The 18,620-nt window shown below is 44.0% G+C and overlaps 1 protein-coding gene across 1 annotated transcript in view; it reads left to right on the top strand.

Annotated features, from left to right (window-relative positions):
- The window catches only part of agbl1 (AGBL carboxypeptidase 1), a 152,216-nt gene that overhangs the window by 36,311 nt on the left and 97,285 nt on the right, over positions 1–18,620 (top strand). The window contains exons 8-16 of the mRNA XM_029757967.1: positions 2,721–2,929; positions 3,231–3,390; positions 4,662–4,729; positions 6,995–7,111; positions 10,330–10,772; positions 14,466–14,549; positions 15,151–15,240; positions 15,687–15,835; positions 16,827–16,914. Coding sequence (XP_029613827.1) covers positions 2,721–2,929; positions 3,231–3,390; positions 4,662–4,729; positions 6,995–7,111; positions 10,330–10,772; positions 14,466–14,549; positions 15,151–15,240; positions 15,687–15,835; positions 16,827–16,914 — 1,408 coding nt within the window. The remainder of the gene's footprint in view (positions 1–2,720; positions 2,930–3,230; positions 3,391–4,661; positions 4,730–6,994; positions 7,112–10,329; positions 10,773–14,465; positions 14,550–15,150; positions 15,241–15,686; positions 15,836–16,826; positions 16,915–18,620) is intronic.

The raw sequence follows: 18,620 nt of genomic DNA, 5'->3' as shown, positions 1-18,620 counted from the left end.
AACCATAGAAAAATGATGTATAGATGGCAGTTCCCATTGAAGTTAGGACTGGCAGCTATTGCTAGCATACCCATGAGTTTAACACTCAAACTGTCAGAGTGAGAGGTTCCAAAATCCTTCTATGAATTACATGTCTATGGGCACAATGCTACAAGCTGTATATTTGGCATGCATGCTGCCCAAATTGCGGCCTTCCTGACTATAGGCAACCGGTAACTGACAAAATAAATGAAAATACACTATATATACAAAAGTATGCGGACAACTCTTCAAATTAGTTGATTTGGCTATTTTAGCCGCACTTGTTGCTGACAGGTGTATAAAATCGAGCACACAGCCATGCAATCTCCATGGACGAACATTGGCAGTAGAATGGCCTTACTGAAGAGCTCAGTGACTTTCAATGTGGCAACGTCATAGGATACCACCTTTCCAACAAGTCAGTTCGTCAAATTTCTGCCCCGCTTGAGCCGCCTCGGTCAGCTGTAAGTGCTGTTATTGTGAAGCAGATACGTCTAAAAGCAACAACGGCTCAGCTGCGAAGTGGTAGGCCACACAAGCTCACAGAATGGGACCGCCGAGTGCTGAAGGTTACCAAAAGTATTTGGACACCTGCTGGTTGAACATCTCATTCCAAAATCATGGCCATTTACATGCAGTTGCCCCCCCCCCCCCCTTTGCTGCTATAACAGCCTCCACTCTTCTGGGAAGGCTTTCCATTAGATGTTGGAACATTGCTGCGGGGACTTGCTTCTATTCAGCCACAAGTGTGTTAGTAAGGTCGGGCACTGATGTTGGGCGATTAGGCCTGGCTCACAGTCGGCGTTCCAATTCCTCCCAAAGGTGTTCGATGGGGTTGAGGTCACGGCTCTGTGCAGGCCAGTCAAGTTCTTCCACACCGATCTCAACAAACCATGTCTGTATGTGTAACAGTGTAGGTTCCGTCCCTCTCTTCGCCCCAACCCGGGCTCGAACCAGGGACCCTTGCACACATCAACAACTGACACCCCACGAAGCATCATTACCCATCGCGCCACAAAAGCCGCGGCCCTTGCAACGCAAGGGGAAACCCTACTTCAAGTCTCAGAGCGAGTGACGTCACTGATTGAAATGCTATTAGCGCGCACCACCGCTAACTAACTAGCCATTTCACATCGGTTACATATGGACCTTGCTTTGTGCACAGGGGCATTGTCATGCTGAAACAGGAAAGGGCCTTCCCAAAACTGTTGCCACAAAGTTCGAAGCACAGAATCATCTGGAATGTCATTGTATGCTGTAGCGTTAAGATTTCCCTTCACTGGAACTAAGGGGCCTAGCCTGAACCATGAAAAACAGCCCCAGACCATTATTCCTCCTCCACCAAACGTTACAGTTGGCACTATGCATTCGGAAAGGTAGTGTTCTCCTGACATCCGCTAAACCAAGATTAGTCTGTCGGACTGCCAGATGGTGAAGCATGATTCATCATTCCAGAGATACGCGTTTCCTGTGCTCCAGAGTCCAATTGCGGTGAGCTTTTTGGCCATGGAAACCCATTTCGGGAAGGTCCCGACTAACTGTTCTTGTGCTAATGTTGCTTCCAGAGGCAGTTTGGAACCTCGGTAGTGAGTGTTGCAACCGAGGAACTCTACCTAGAAGTTGCCTCTTCACCGTTGACGTTGAGACTGGTACTATTTAATGAAGCTGCCAGTTGAGGACTTGTGAGGCGTCTGTTTCTCAAACGATACATTCTAATGTACTTGTCCTCTTGCTCAGTTATGCACCGGGGCCTCCCACTCCTCTTTCTATTCTAATTAGAGAGTCAGTTTGCGCTGTTCTGTGAAGGGAGTAGTACACAGCGTTGTATGAGATCTTCAGTTTCTTGTCAATTTCTCGCATGGAATAGCCTTAATTTCTCAGAACAAGAATGGACTGACGAGTTTCAGAAGAAAGTTATTTGTTTCTGGCTGTTTTGAGCCTGTAATCGAACCCACAAATGCTGATGCTCCAGATACTCAACTAGTCTAAAGAAGGACAGTTTTATTGCTTCTTTAATCAGGACAACAGTTTTCAGCTGTGCTAACATAATTGCAAAAGGGTTTTCTAATGATCAATTAGCCTTTAAAATGCTAAACTTGGATTAGCTAACACAAAGTGCCATTGGAAGACAGGAGTGATGGTTGCTGATCATGGGCCTCTGTACGCCTATGTAGATATTCCATAAAAAATCTGCCGTTTCCAGCTACAATAGTCATTTACAACATTAACAATGACTACACTGTATTTCTGATCAATTTGATGTTATTTTAATGGACAAAAAAAAGTGTTTTTCTTTCAAAAACAAGGACATTTCTAAGTGACCCCAAACTTTTCAATGGTAGTGTATACTTAATTTAAAAAAAAAGTGCTTTCTCTTGGACACCCCACTGGCCTGGGCCCAGGGGCTTTAGCCCCGGTAAGCTCATGCATTAATCCGGCCCTGGGTAGAGTCCGGCCCTAGTGGTGATGACTATTTCAATGTCCACAAAGCAGTAGTTATATAGCAGGGCAGAGACGTAACCCTTGGCCACAGCAGTGATCTCTAAGGAAAGGTAGGTCGAGCCACAGCCTGTTCAACCCGCTACCATCCAGAAGGCGAGGTCAGTACAGGTGCATCAACGCTGGGACCGAGAGACTGAAAAACAGCTTCTTTCTCCAGGCCATCAGACTGTTAAACCATTTTCATATCTTTCTTTCAGAGGCCAATGTCAGGGCCGCTGTGGCTAAGGGTTACGTGTCTGCCCTGTTGAAGCTGTATGAGGACTGGCACAACAAGGACCCGGACCATGAGACCATCCCCATCCGTCTGGCCCTGCTCCATTGCCTGCACCAGACCACCCACTGCAGCGCTGGCCGGGACACTCTGGTGGCACAGGGGGGCATCAGCCTCCTCTACCACACCACACAGGTATACCCACACATAGCTTCACATGCTACCAGTCACTGTTATAAGCCATAACTAATATCCCTTACTTTAATTGCTTTTTTTTACTCCTTTGTAATTTCTCAGATCTAATTGCTTTAATGATAATGGTTTTTTCTAATTGGAGTTGGTATTGCCTGGCAATTCTGATTGCCCTCGCCAAGTTATTTGCGTATAATACAGAGCTTGATTGTAATGCTGGATAATGCATGCTAATGTGTGTAAAAAAAAATCCTAAATACATATAGGAGGTGGCTGTGTTTCTGTTTGTATTGCTGTTTTGAAGACCTGCCTGGCCAGTAAAGGTCTGGAATCTCTGGTGGAGCCTGCTGTCCAGCTGATGAGGAAGTGCTATCCTAAATGTCCCCTGCCTCTGACCTCGGATCAAAGTGTTTATACCTTCCCCCTGCCTGGGAGGCCTACTGACACTGCTCCAGGACCCCAAGGTATTGTTTGCCTATCTCTATTTTCATCAGCCTCTCTCCCTCGTACACTTACTCCCTTTCCTTCTCTCTCTCTCTCTCTCTCCCTATCTCTCTCTCTCAATGTATCTGTCTTTCTCTCTCTCTCTTCACTTCTGTTTCTCTCTCTGTCTCACACTCTCTCGGATATTATACTGGGAGGCGTGTGGTGTTTAAAATGTTGATGTAACTGCGAGAATATGATGAGCGACATTATCCCACTGTGAACACACTGGCAGTGGTCGGCAAATGAAAAAGTCGTCCTGCCATGTTTGTCATTCAGCGAGCATAGGCTTGGTTACCCTGGCAACCCTGGGTCTCTGAGGCAGACTCTTTAGATGCCCACCTCATTTTTCTTAGTGATGGGGCACACTTCATCTGATCTGCCTATAAGCAGGCGGCAGTGAAACTCTGTGAGAACAGGATGGAGCACAGGCTGATCCATCCACAGGAAAGAATAGGCATGCGCCATGCATTAATGTATGATTGTACGTGTTGCTGAACTCCAAACTGGCACGTGCTCTTACAACGTGAGAAAAATCGGAAAAGCCATTGAAGATCTATATATACAGGGACCAACAGGGACATATTTGACAGCTTTCGAAACGGGATACTGTCCGCACATCAACATGATCAGCCTGCAACGTTGAAATGAAGTGTCTCTCCGGTGACATCAACGGTGACACACCTCTAAAATCTGCTAGAGGGCAATGGTTCCTTTAAGACCCCTGCAGCTACCGATCCCACACGACCCTCTCAGTAATGACCCTCCAAATTGAAATACCTTGATATGGCCGCCGTTGCTACGAGGCAGATTTCAGTTTGCCATGTTCCTAGCTCATTCTGGTGCATTCTTTTCATCTGTCTGCTGAGATAGCCCTGACTTCACCTCTCTCATCTGCCAGTCGAGTTAGCAGACTAGAACATCAGGCTGACAGGTCTACAGAAACAAAAGAAGATCAAGTTTTTGCGTTTTAAGTTCAGGCACATTGCTGTAAAATCCACATGAGACAGACGTGTTAGGACTTTGTAGAGTATAGAAGATACAGGAACATATCGAAGCTGTCATATGTTTTTTGGTTTTGATCCCTGCCACACATCTGTACTGTGCATTTCACATTTTGCATATTAGCCATGCACACATACATCACATGTCAGACAGGAACAGATTTCTCACGGACCAGTTTGTTTTGATCCTACACAAATAGTGCAAAAGCCTTTGACATTTACATCTTCGTGTCTTTTCTTTTCCCTAGATGTCAGCTTCGAAGATGATAGTGACGACGACATTGAAAATGAAGAGGCTGACTGCGGCAAGGAATATGTGAGTGATTTGTGATCCTCGCTCGGAGGCAACACACACATGCACGCGGCAGTCATGCGCGCACATACACACATGCAAACACTCACTCAAGCACTCTCACCCAGTCACACTCGCACAGGCACAGACGCAATCTGACACATGCAATTTTCCTCTGTAATTTCTCCTAAATGAGTATATTTGACTGATCCATTACTTGTGAAAAGGAAGACGGTCTGTGCATGCCGTGAGCTTGACGTGAAGTGCTTCCTGCCTTCACGTTACTTCAATAACAGGACCTCTGATGGAGGCAGAAATCAATGCCACCTCACTGCTTTCGTTCAAACCCCCAGTGTCCGATCTGGAGCATGAAGTCCCAAGCTCTGCTCGTCGGCGGTGCCAAAAGCCCTGGTCTGCCTTAGAAATGTAAATTACGATTGCCAGAATAAATTGACGGCCGTTTTGGGGATCTAAAATGTGTTAGATCCCCAAGGTGAATTATTTTAAAGTTCACTTTGAAATAAATAGTGATCCATTCTGACTAATACATTTGTCATCATACAGGACCACGTGCTGACACAGACCAATCACGGGCTGGCAGGCTACAAGGAGGCTCGCGCCATTATGCACAGTCTTTGCACATGTCTCTCAGGCAGGATGAAAATGACTACATCGACCATGATCCTTTGGTAGTTATGGCCACTCTCACCGTGATTCTTAGCAATTTTTGGTGCCATTCAGCCCCATTCAGCAATATGGCGTGCTTCAAATTCAAATACTTCCGGCTTCATGCACCATTGGAAGTTGTCCATAGGAATACGTGGATGCCGTCAGCGCTGCCACTATCTACAGATTTTAACGTCTATGGTTCGAACACACTGAAGCCCCCATTATCCTCCTCCCTCCTAACATATCCATTTCATTGTATGGACCTAATCTGATGTGGCCAGGGGCTAGGCGCGGCTGTGGCTGTTTGTGAATAGCAACATTTGGCACGCTGCAAAATCGACTTGTTGTGGGTAGAGGGAGAGGAGGAAGGCAAAGCCAGGGTATCAGATCCATGCTGACAAACACCAGCAGCCACATCTATTATCTGACACATTTGTGTATGTAAAGCAGCAGGAGTGTTGTGTTCTACTGAGTTACTGCTGTTCTTAAGTCTGAGCGCTGTGTGCTGGTTAGTGGTTAGCATCCAGGCCCTGCTGCTGGACACTGTCAGAGATGGGGCTCTTTAGCAGATAGATACTGTCCTTAAATGGCCTCACCCACGTAATCGGATATAGCCCAACTCTCTATCAAGTGAATGTGTTTATCATGCTGCTAGTGGACTGTTCTGTGCAGGACAGTATGTGTCTGAGGAGTTGTTGTTGTCTGTTGATGAGCCTGACGCCAGCCGTTTGTTTACCTGCCTCCTCCCTCTGGAGTCCCAGAGTCAAAGGTTCAATATATTCCTGATTAATGGATGTACGCACCAGGTGTGTCGGGGTTTAGAGCGCAGACAAATAGAACTGAGGTCATGTTGTCCGGATGTGTGCAGTGCTGATGTGGCGGTAGAGCTGGGAGGATAACCCGAAAATGATCGAAATCGGTCACTTACCGTGAAGATTTAGCTAATTTTGCTCATGTTGTGAATTACGATAAATAACCTACTGAAGACTTGTGAAGTTTGAAATTAAATACGTTTGCATTTATGGGTGATTGTTAATGGGACAATCGATAGCTACAACATTCAAAGTAGCAGTCGTAGTTTTAAGGGTAATATATAAAACAAACTGTTGTGCACATTAAAGAGGCAATCAGCTGTTGAAGCAATAACATAGCGAACTCCCCACCACTGTTTCGGTAGAGCTGAAAGAAATGTAACCACTCTCAAATTCAAAGACAGAGCTATGGATGCAAGGACTGACCGTCCATGATACCAACATGATAGTTTTAACCATGTTGAGCCTATACAGTGGGGTACGTCAGTTCAACTAAAATCATGAGGCATGTATAAGTTATATTCTTCAAGAATCAATTGGTACATATCATTAATTTATAAGTAAGAAAAAGTATGTAGCAACTGCTGATTTCCCCTTTAATGTTATAAACGTTTCATAAAATTTGTCGTGGTATGGATTTCTGTCCATATCACCCAGCTCTATGTGGTGTTACAGCTCTGTGTGTGTGTGCGTGTGTGTGTGCGTGTGTGTGTGCGTGTGTGTGTGCGTGTGTGTGTGCGTGTGTGTGTGCGTGTGTGTGTTTCTGCGTGTGCATGTGCGTGTGTATGTGGGTGTATCGCCCCGGCAGGATGACGACCTGGAGTCAGACGTGAACAAGCTGCGGTCCCGGCCAGAACCTGACAGGCCCCTGGAGCAGCTGGGTCAGTACGTCAGACTGTGTCCTGAACTCCACCACGACTTCCAGGTAAACCTTGTTCTCCTGTGCCCTATCCCTCCATCTCTCCCATAGGAGTCCAGTTAGTGTCAGACATTGAAGGTCTGCTCTAAATAAGATGTTATCAATACCACATCACAGCAAATGCCTGACTGACTCTCAGCAGTTTATATCCATAACTACTAATTTACTGGTACATTGTGGAATGTGTTTAATCAATTGTTGATTCCAGCAGGGCTCCAAGAGCCCAGCCTGCGGTGGATAGATGTGTGGATACTAGATGAGTGTCCCATGTAGCTCAGTTGGTAGACCATGGCGCTTGCATTGCCAGGGTAGTAGGTTTGATTCCTACGGGGGACAAGTATGAAAATGTGTGGAATCACTACTCTAAGACACACTGGATAAGAGCATCTGCTAAAATGACTGTGCATTTTGCCCATCCTAAAAGTCAATCGAAGTGCTGACGCCACTTCTCAGGTAAACATTTTCTACTCAGCAAGACCCAGAGAGCCTGGGAAGTGGTCTGACTGTGAGAGGCTGATAGCTGGTAGCAGGGTATGACAGCCACTATTATCCTCTGATAAGCCGACCGTTCTCAGGGCAACATTCAAAATCATTAACCTCTATGGAAGTTCTGGGTAACAGGGTTTCGGGAGCAGAAGGATTCTAGTGAACCACAATGGGATTTCAGAATTTGCGTCAAATTTCCTGATGTGAATAATAAGACGTATTATTCTTTACAATTTTCTGTAGGATTATCAGGGTAATACTAATAGGGTATCTAATTTCACAAGTGTGCTGTTGGCATTTAAATTGCCCCTGTAACTTGACTGACATGTGTCAGGCAGTGTGATACCTTACCCCATGACATTGTGGCATTGTGGTAGACTTTAGACTGTTGTTGAGTTAAGGCAAATTGAAATGCCAACAAGCCTGTGGGAATGTATCTCCTCCCGCTGCATGTCTTCTCTCCTGGCGCAACTCTCTTCATTTCAATGATATCACAAGATTAACTGCCTCTGCTGAAAAATACTTCTTCCCCAATTAATTTGCGGCTGTCTCTCTCTACTGATGTAGTTATTCAGCATGCCATGAAACAACAAGACAATTAGGTTAGTTACATTCCCAGAATGCCCTTCTTCGGAGAGGGGGCAGAGATTACACAGAAAGGTCGAATGCATTTCACATTCATCGTTCACACGAACTAGCGGTGCATTTTAGTTTGGCTACTACAGTGTGTTCACGTTTGATTCTAGTTTTAATTCTATGTAGAAATAGGACTCTGAACACACAGCACTGGAAGTTCATTTTCTCTGAGCATCGGTTGTGTTTCAAGAAGAGAAAATCATTGCGATGCTTAGACAGGCGACGTACAGTAGGCATAACTTATCCATTATTGAAGTCATACCTGACTGATTACATGTAATGAGGTTGTCATATCTGCTGATCTCCATGATCAAACAAAACATATTCATAGGCATACAGTACCTTGATACAGCGTGTGACTACAAGGTAAAATAACCATGGTTCATTTATAAATCCTCAATCGGTTTCCTTATATATTTTTAATCTTGTCCAAGTCCAAGAGATATGCTTTCCCTGCCCTGGGGACTGTAGTATAGGCGTATGGGAGTGGAAGGCAGACAGGGGAATTTTCTCCCCCTTACGGTCAGATGCCTGAGGAGACTGCGGCTTACTTTGATCAGAGCTGCTTGTATAACACTTCTCAATGAGACCCTGGTTGTCCATTCTCCACTGTTATCCCAGGATCTTCAAGACGTTCACTGCAGCACAACTCCCAGGTGTTCCTCTAATTATGGCTTTGATTATTATGAGACGTTAGAATGTGAGCGTCGATTTCCGTCCTGCACCTGCATCATATCTACGGTTTAATCAAGAGAGATTCTAATGATGATGTTCTGGAAATTGCAAACAACACAATCATGTTTTCAACAGTCTCTTTTAATTTGCTGGATTCAGTAATCAAATTGACACTAGAGATTCGATCTATAGTGTTTGTTTATGGGGCCTTTTTCATTTTAAATGAAAAGGATAAGTCACATTATTCCTGTGCAGCGAGAAAGCGAGCTGTTAAAATTGATATGCTATTTCGTTTAGTTTTGTTTCACATGGTACACATTGCTTTGTTGAGTGCATGAAGCCAAACATGCATTATTAAAGCCCAAGAAGAATGATGCCTTCAACTTTTTCCCCTGAAACCTGCTACCCTGCTTTGACTGCATAGTGCCCAAAGTGATTTTTCAAAACATTTTAGCAGATGCTCTTATCCAGAGAGACTTACAGAAGCAATTAGGGTTACGTGCCTTGCTCAAGGGCACATCGGAATTTTTTTTCACTTAGTCGACACAAGGTTTCAAACCAGCAACCTTTCGGTTATTGCCCCAACACTCTTAACCACTTTCTTTTTCTCTCCATCTTTCTTGCTCTGCTTCAATGATACCTACAGTATGCATTTCCGCATTATACTGTACTGTCCATTGGTATTCAGCTCTGATTTTAATGCTAATATGATGTGAAATGAAGTGAATCAGCAAGTATGCAGTGCAAACACTGAAAAAACTCCCAAACTCAGAAGTTTAGCATAACTGCTGAGGGCTAGAGGTTATGAGATACAAAGAACACACAGTAAAAAAATCTGGGTTTCCAGACATTCCCACATGCTTTACTTAACCTTTTACATGCTAATCAATGCCTGTGCCCGTGAACACTAGCCGTTGACAAACATCGACTTTCTTATAGCTTCACAAGCTTCAAGGAATTAGTCTCCTGACTCCTCTCTGTGGAATCATAGAACAATTATGCATAGGTTTTAAATTGATATTCAAGTTGCGAAATTGCAAGGATGGGGCCTATGATGCTTCATATTTTCTGCTTGTCAGCTGCTGTAATTGCTAGACCTCATCTGTTTTCAATATCAAAGGACTGAACACCGTTTTGATGTCACTGGAAATGGGACGTTACAAATATATTCTTGGGGGCACCATCAGAGGTGTTCTTTATGTTTTATTGACCTTAAGATGTATTTCTGTTTTTACTAATGAATGCATTTTAATGTTCCTTTTTGATTCGATAAGATCCCTTGAGTTTATTATTTGCATTGAGTTGTTACGACGACAGTATATTTGTTAATCATGGCTGTTGTGCACTTTAAATGTAACCAGAGGCGAAGAGGGTAGAACATACCACCTTTAACCCCATTTAGGTTTACAGAGTGCCATGTCTTTCAGGACTTGGACTCGGACTCTGAGGTAGATTCAAGCTCCGATGAGGAGGGTCTACTCAATGAGGACTTCAGGACTGATGGAAGATCCAGAGTAAATCTCCGAGATTCTCCGTCCCATTCTCCCCCGGAGCACCCAGTCTCAACAGTAGAGGGAGACCAGGATGGCAAAGGAGAACCTCCAGAGAACCATCTGCAGGCCTGTGACTTCCACAGCCACTTCCTGTCTAGCTCCAGTGTGAAGCAGGACAGCCACCCTAGCATGGTAGACAGGCTGCTGGAGAAACACGGGGCCTGCATCCCCCACCATGACCCACGCATGTACACCGCAGCAGCAGCCCTCACCAAGTCCATCCCTGAGTATTCCATCTTAGCCTTCCCTGACTTCTGGGGACATCTCCCTCCACAGAGTAAACAGCCAATGGCTGGAAGGAAACCCAATGTGCAAAGGTAGGTAGATGTCTCCATATGTCAACCAATGGTTTTATATTTATGTAAGTTGAAGGAAAAATGCCATGGAGGACAGAAGAAATAGCACTGCTGTGGCTCCCCCTAACTAAATTGCAGTGATTGATGAGTGTGGGAATGATCGAGCCATGTTGATGTATTCATCACGGCATGATGGGAGGCCTTGTCTCAGTGTGGTACTAACCCATTAGACCCATCCCATCACTTCATTTCCATAAATCCCATTTAAAGAAGGATTTTATGGAGCGTGTTGGAAGCATGTCAGGAAGGAAGATGTCAAATATAAGCTCGGTCCTCCTGCTTTCCCACTGTCTTGATTCCTTTCTCTCTCTGTATTGTCGGCTGTTGCTCCTCTCTGTCACAGATGGCACAGCCCAGATAGCATTCATCCTGTCAATTGTCTCGGATTGATTTCATGTTTGGTGTATGCCACCTTTGGAAAGCGGTTGATGGAAGCAGGTTTCTGGAAGTGATTGCCAGAAGAATTTTTGAGAAGAAACAGACATGCCGGCATGATTAAGAATCATGGCGAAATTTTCCCTGTCTTCTTGGATGGTCACCTCACTGTAGTGGTTTAACAGTCTAACACCCTTCATTGAGGCGAACACAGTGTTCAGCACTGTGGGAATGTTTGAGGGGGTTTGTTACTGGTGATGGGGGAAAAAATCGATACAGTTACATATCGGGATATTATTTTTGACTATATTATCGTATTGTTTTGACAATATCGCAATATTCTTTTTGCGCTAGTTGGCTGTACCTGCACCAAAACTCCATCTTCTTTTTAAATAGGGAGCCAATTTGTTTTCAGCCCTTTTATTTCCCTGACTGATCAAAACAAATTTTCTCATGCTCTTTCTTGTCTCTCTGCAGCAGACATATGATGGGGCAATATGTTAGGAACATCGAAACGCAATAAAAATATTGAATTGCAATAAAAATAGAATCGTGAAAATCGCAATACATATCGTATTGGCACCTAAGTATCGTCATAACATCGTATCGTGAGGTCCCTGGCAATTCCCAGCCCTCTTACTTTACTGTACACTTTTCCTGGTTGAATATTTTAGATCATACTCTATTTCTACACCCTACTACAGAGTAGTCAAAATAGTTGGTAATTTAGAGGGGCCATACACAACAATGGGAGATGTTTCTGTGCCTGAAACAAATCATTTGCTGCAGCTTTCTGCAGAGTGAGTAATATAGGCTTACAGCATTACAATGTTATGTTGATTGTAACTGGCAAATTATTCTGTAGCGTCTGAGTCAGGTTCAAGTGCTCTTTTTCAGTGTGAAATACCGGAAATATTGTAAACAATATCATGTCATTGAAGCGGCATATTAAATGCAGATTTCTTTTGACCAGTAGTGTTTCACACTTGAGCTGAGAACACAGTAGAAGCTTAGACTTCTCAAACCTGTCAAAGGCATTATTCATATCATTTCCTACCCTAGAATATGGACAGAAAGATAGGACTTAGCTAGTCTTGAAATGTTTTCCACATCTGATTTTGGCATTATTTACAAGCAAGACAGTGTGTGTAGTGTGTTTGTATTCTATTAAGTAATTGTTTATCCTTTTAATGAAAATGCTTTGGTCATTTGTTTCTGAAGCTTTGGGATTATTTGTGAGTCTCAACAAATGCTTAAGTGTCATTGACATGTGTAATCCATAATGGATAGATACCCACCTTTCGCTTATCGTTATCTCAAGCAGCCAAGCTGTATAATTTGTCAGTGCACAGGATCTTTGTCGGTCCCTTTCGTTCTACTGCTCACCACTGAAGTCAGTCAACCCAAATGCATCCCAAAGTACCAACCTTTTATTAAACACTTATTCAGTAATCTAATTAGGCTATGTAGCGGCTGCCCGGACCAAAACTTGTTTTCTTGGAGAACTTTTCAAGGTGCAAATGGCAGATTGTGTGGAAAGGAAGTTTATTTCAGTCATTTCACAGTTCATTGTGCTCACCCTGGGAAGAGATAAGTCTATGTTAGCTCTATTTAGTGTCTTCTCTGCAAAAGCCATTTTTCGGGACTTAAAGTGATTGACAGTCTGTGACATTTAGGTTGCACAGATGCAATTTTGTCAGGCGCTTTACTTTTTGGGAGTCTGTGTTCACATTAAATAGTTCTAAATACTTTTAAATTCAGCTTTCACCAGAAGTGTATGTAAATTGAGATTTCCCTAATGTAAAACACATCTAAAGTTTATATTTTTAGGAAAAAACAAGTCGACTCATTTCATTTGAAGGGCATCCCGTCCGCTGGGCCCCGCTTTCTTGAGAAAGTGTTTTCAGCCTCTCTCTAACTCTTTCTAACTCAGTGGGATGGTTACTGGCTGTTCTGTCCCCTCAGGACCTGGTGGGATAGAGCCAGGGCAGTGGTCCTCACAGGCATGGCCTGATCAAACAATCACACCCTCAGGCTTCATGCGGCCTGTGTCCCCCTAGCCTCCTGGTGGTCTCCCAGCCTTTCTGATTGTCCTCTGGTGTATTTGTTTAGAGTGTTCTGAGTCAGAACGCCCTGGATGAAGGAGGGCTCTGTGGCTGCACTGGAGACTTTTCTCCTGCCTCGTCCTGTAATCCTATATTCAGAGAGAGGAGGAAAGGGATGGCGGTCTGATGCAGTGCTCCTCTGTGCCCCTCGCCTCTCCTCTTAATTTGGGGAGTGATAATGGACCTTGGGGAGGTGGTGATGGGATTGTGAGAGGAGAGGAGAGGGGAGGAGAGAGTGAAGTGCACCACAGAGTCTTTCTTTAGCTACAGTGCTGAGAGAAAGGAGGTCCCGTATATGGTATGCCCGTTGCTGTGCTGACTCACCACTCCACTACACAGAGAAACTAGGTCTGCATGGGGTTGGAGGCATTTTAGATTTAGTTTGGGGAAATATAGAAATGTCCAGTCGAACTGCCACATGCACTGAGTGTACAAAACATGACAGATTGACAAGGTGAATCCAGGTGAAAGCTATGGGATCCCTTATTGTTGTCACTTGTTAAATCACTTCAATCAGTGTAGATGAAGGGGAGGAGACAGGTTAAATAATGATTTTTTTGGTGATACATGGATTATGTATGTGTGCCATTCAGAGGGGGAATGGGCAAGACAAAAGATTGAAGTGCTTTTGAACGGGGAATGGTAGTAGGTGCCAGGCGCACTGCAACTCTGCTGGGTTTTTCACGCTCAACACTTTCCCGTTTGTATCAAGAATGGTCCACCACCTAAAGGACATCCAGCCGACTTGACACAACTGTAGGAAGCATTGTGGTTAACATGGCCCAGCATCCCTGTGGAACGCTTTTGACACCTTGTAGAGTCCATGCCCCAACGAATTGAGGCTATTCTGAGGGCAAAAGGGGGTGAAACTAATGTTCCTAATGTTTTGTACACAGTGTACATTTACAGTATATGCCCGCTTTAGGCTGACTTCCAGGGTTTATGAACTCTAATGTAATTGTTTAACTCAATGAGACTATCATAACATGCTTTAGATGACAAAATGCTGTGCTATTTTGGTAATAAATCAATATTTAGGCCAGTATTAGCAAATCTAAGAGAGTAGTTGAAGCAAAATATGTTTCTATGTCTTTAGGAACATAATTACAGAACCGTAATTAATACGATTCTGTATTATCCTCAGTGAACATGTACTGTACTCTGTCTCTGACAGGAAGAAGGTGTTTGAGGACGTCCAGCGTCTCCTCAACCCTGAGGACGTTATTGATGAAGTTGTGTTTGACCTGGAGGACCCCAGGTGAGTGTTAACAAATCAGCCACTCTCTAGGACTGAAGCCACTCCTCTACACAGGCAGTTGTCATATGTTCCTATCCTCTATGGACTGTTCATGAATGTCCGCCATAGTTGGTTGAGACGGGGACATTTCTGCTGAAATATCTTCCTTGTTATATAGACCAAATGTTGAAACATCAGAGCACTTGAGTGCGTAGGTGGATGTCTAATGGAAAGAGGACATTGAGTAGAGATATTTCTGGGCTCTGCTGCTGCGGACTCGCCTGTTTTGATTTGTCAGTTGACTGCAGAACTGCTTTTTAAGTACTGTGGTAATGGAGGATGTCAGAGGTATAGCATGGATACTGTAAGAGCAACTACACCATCCTGGCTGGTGTTGTGTTATTACGGCATGCTTGATAATCAGAGCATCGCCAGGCACTCTCAGCTAGATTATGTGCATAATGAGAAACCTCAGGTGCCATTTTCTGTTACTGGTCACACTGATAATGGATGGGTCCGGTCACTGAAGTACAAAAGCTAATTCAAAATGACCATTACCCTCCTAGTCATTTTTGATGTAGTCAGGTACTCTGTATTAATGCACCCCCCCTTCCATCCCCAGCTCCCAGGGCTCTCCTGATCACTCCGACTCCCTGAGCTTCTTCTCCAAGTTTGAGTGCGGAAACCTGCGCAAAGCCGTTCACGTCCGTAGGTACGCTTCTCCGCTTTGTTCCAGCTCCTTCCTGCTTCCTGGCAGAGACCTGACTACAAGTAGCACATTCCCCTCGGGGCTCATTTACGCTGCATTGGAAATCAAACAGAGTCTCTCAAACCTCTCCTTTTGGTTCTGTAAGGAAGGTGTCCCGTTGACATATTTCAGATCAAATTAAAGGTTTAGTCTATACTTGGACTGGAATTTCTTTAAATAATACATTAAGTCTTTATAAAACCGTTGCATTGTAGAACAGTTAGAATACAACATAGAGGGAAAGACTTCTTTCTTCATGATGTAGGATAGGTCCCAAATGGCACCCTATTCCCTTTATAGTGCACAATGTTTGACAGACTCTGGTCAAAAGTAGTGTACTATACAGGGAATAAGGTGCCATTTGGGATTCATACGTAATATTTGTCTTCAACCTCCTCCCTCCTCCTCAGTCACGAGTACGATCTGATCCTGAACGCGGACGCCAACTGCTCCCAGCACCACCAGTGGTTCTATTTCGAGGTCAGCGGTATGGCGGCAAACGTGCCCTATCGCTTCAACATCATCAACTGTGAGAAAGCCAACAGCCAGTTCAACTACGGTAAGCACAAATAGCCAGCATAATGACACCTCACTGGATAAGCACCGGGGTAGAAGATTATCAGTAGGTATTTTAGGACCCCTGTGTTGTTGATCTGTCTACATGTTGGGGGGTTGGGGGATGTGTCCTCAGTCCCCCTCAATGTGCCATTCCCAGTCCCCCACACACAGGGCTCCTTCATTCTCATCCTCGTCTGTTCTGGAGCTCAGCAGTGGGCCTGGGCCACAATGGTATTCCCTAGAAATGTGTAATTGGAAAGAAGTACAATGGCATTTTAAAAGTGATTTAGGGAGTTTATTTTCTATAGATTTAGTAAACTGTACTGTGTGTTCTCCCTGTACTGTGTGTTCTCCCTGTACTGTATGTTCTCCCTGTACTGTGTGTTCTCCCTGTACTGTGTGTTCTCCCTGTACTGTGTGTTCTCCCTGTACTGTGTGTTCTCCCTGTACTGTATGTTCTCCCTGTACTGTATGTTCTCCCTGTACTGTATGTTCTCCCTGTACTGTATGTTCTCCCTGTACTGTGTGTTCTCTCTGTACTGTGTGTTCTCCCTGTACTGTGTGTTCTCCCTGTACTGTGTGTTCTCCCTGTACTGTGTGTTCTCCCTGTACTGTGTGTTCTCCCTGTACTGTGTGTTCTCCCTGTACTGTGTGTTCTCCCTGTACTGTGTGTTCTCCCTGTACTGTATGTTCTCCCTGTACTGTGTGTTCTCCCTGTACTGTGTGTTCTCCCTGTACTGTGTGTTCTCCCTGTACTGTATGTTCTCCCTGTACTGTGTGTTCTCCCTGTACTGTGTGTTCTCCCTGTACTGTGTGTTCTCCCTGTACTGTGTGTTCTCCCTGTACTGTGTGTTCTCCCTGTACTGTGTGTTCTCCCTGTACTGTGTGCTCCCGTCTAATGGTGCAACATTCTGTGTGATTTATGTTGTATTGTTATCAATCTGTTCATTAGTGTATAGATACCTAACAGATGCCTTTCTGTCTGTCCCCAGGGATGCAGCCTGTACTGTACTCTGTCAGAGAGGCTCTGGAGGGACGACCCAACTGGGTCAGAACTGGAACTGAGGTCTGCTACTACCGGTGAGTGACAGGAGGACACTTACACAACATTTATGTTGCCATCACTCAAATAGGCTGCAGATACTTTTTTAACCTGTTGGGGCTAAGGGGCAGTATTTGCACGGCCGGATAAAAAACGTACCCGATTTAATCTGGTTACTACTCCTGCCCAGTAACTAGAATATGCATATAATTGTTTGATTTGGATAGAAAACACCCGAAAGTTTCTAAAACTGTTTGAATGGTGTCTGTGAGTATAACAGAACTCATTTGGCAGGCCAAAACCTGAGAAGATTCAAAACAGGAAGCGCTCTCTCTGACCATTTCATGGCCTTCTTGATCATCTCTAACCAAAACAGGGGATCTCTGGCATGACGTGACATTTTCTAACGCTCCCATAGGCTCTCAGAAGGCGCCAAAAAGCTGAATGGTGGCTTTGCAGGCCCTGGCTGAAAAACATTAACGCATTTTGTAAGTGGTCGATCTGAGAACAATGATACTGGAGGCGCGTGCCCGAGTCGACTCCATGTTTATTTTCTCTCTCTTTGAACGAAAACAACCACTCCCGGTCGGAATATTATCGCTTTTTTACGGGAAAAATGGCCTAAAAATTGATTTTAAACAGCGGTTGACATGCTTCGAAGTACGGTAATGGAATATTTAGACATTTTTTGTCACGAAACGCGTCGGGCGCGTAACCCTTATTTACCCTTCGGATAGTGTCTTGAACGCACGAACAAAACGCCGCTATTTGGATATAACTATGGATTATTTGGGACCAAACCAACATTTGTTATTGAAGTAGAAGTCCTGGGAGTGCATTCTGACGAAGAACAGCAAAGGTAATCCAATTTTTCTTATAGTAAATCTGACTTTGGTGAGGGCTAAACTTGGTGGGTGTCTAAATAGCTAGCCCTGTGATGCCGGGCTATCTACTTAGAATATTGCAAAATGTGCTTTCACCGAAAAGCTATTTTAAAATCGGACATAGCGAGTGCATATAGGAGTTCTGTATCTATAATTCTTAAAATAATTGTTATGTTTTTTGTGAACGTTTATCGTGAGTAATTTAGTAAATTCACCGGAAGTGTTCGGTGGGAATGCTAGTTACATGCTAGTCACATGCTAATGTAAAAAGCTGGTTTTTGATATAAATATGAACTTGATTGAACAAATCATGCATGTATTGTGTAACATAATGTCCTAGGTGTGTCATCTGATGAAGATCATCAAAGGTTAGTGCTGCATTTAGCTGTGGTTTGGGTTTATGTGACATTATATGCTAGCTTGAAAATGGGTGTCTGATTATTTCTGGCTGGGTACTCTGCTGACATAATCTAATGTTTTGCTTTCGTTGTAAAGCCTTTTTGAAATCGGACAGTGTGGTTAGATTAACGAGAGTCTTGTCTTTTTAAAATGGTGTAAAATAGTCATATGTTTGAGAAATTGAAGTAATAGCATTTCTAAGGTATTTGAATATCGCGCCACAGGATTACACTGGCTGTTGAGCAAGCGTCCCACCTAGCCCATAGAGGCTAACGATAGCTAGAAGAGTGAGATTTGCCATGTAATTTGGTGCGTGAACACACCATTATATATTTACTGATATCCATTGCAAGCAGATTTTAATGGCTTGTTTGTTAGAGTTTGCTTTGTTCTGTAGCTAGCAATGCAAGCACTGTCAGTGCTGACACAATGTTACTGTCCCTGCAGTGGACTTCTCCAAA

The sequence above is a fragment of the Salmo trutta genome, chromosome 7 (genome assembly GCF_901001165.1).
Source record: "Salmo trutta chromosome 7, fSalTru1.1, whole genome shotgun sequence".
NCBI lineage: Eukaryota > Metazoa > Chordata > Actinopteri > Salmoniformes > Salmonidae > Salmo > Salmo trutta.
Note: the sequence above shows the minus strand (reverse complement) of the source record. Positions and strands in the feature narration are given on the sequence as shown.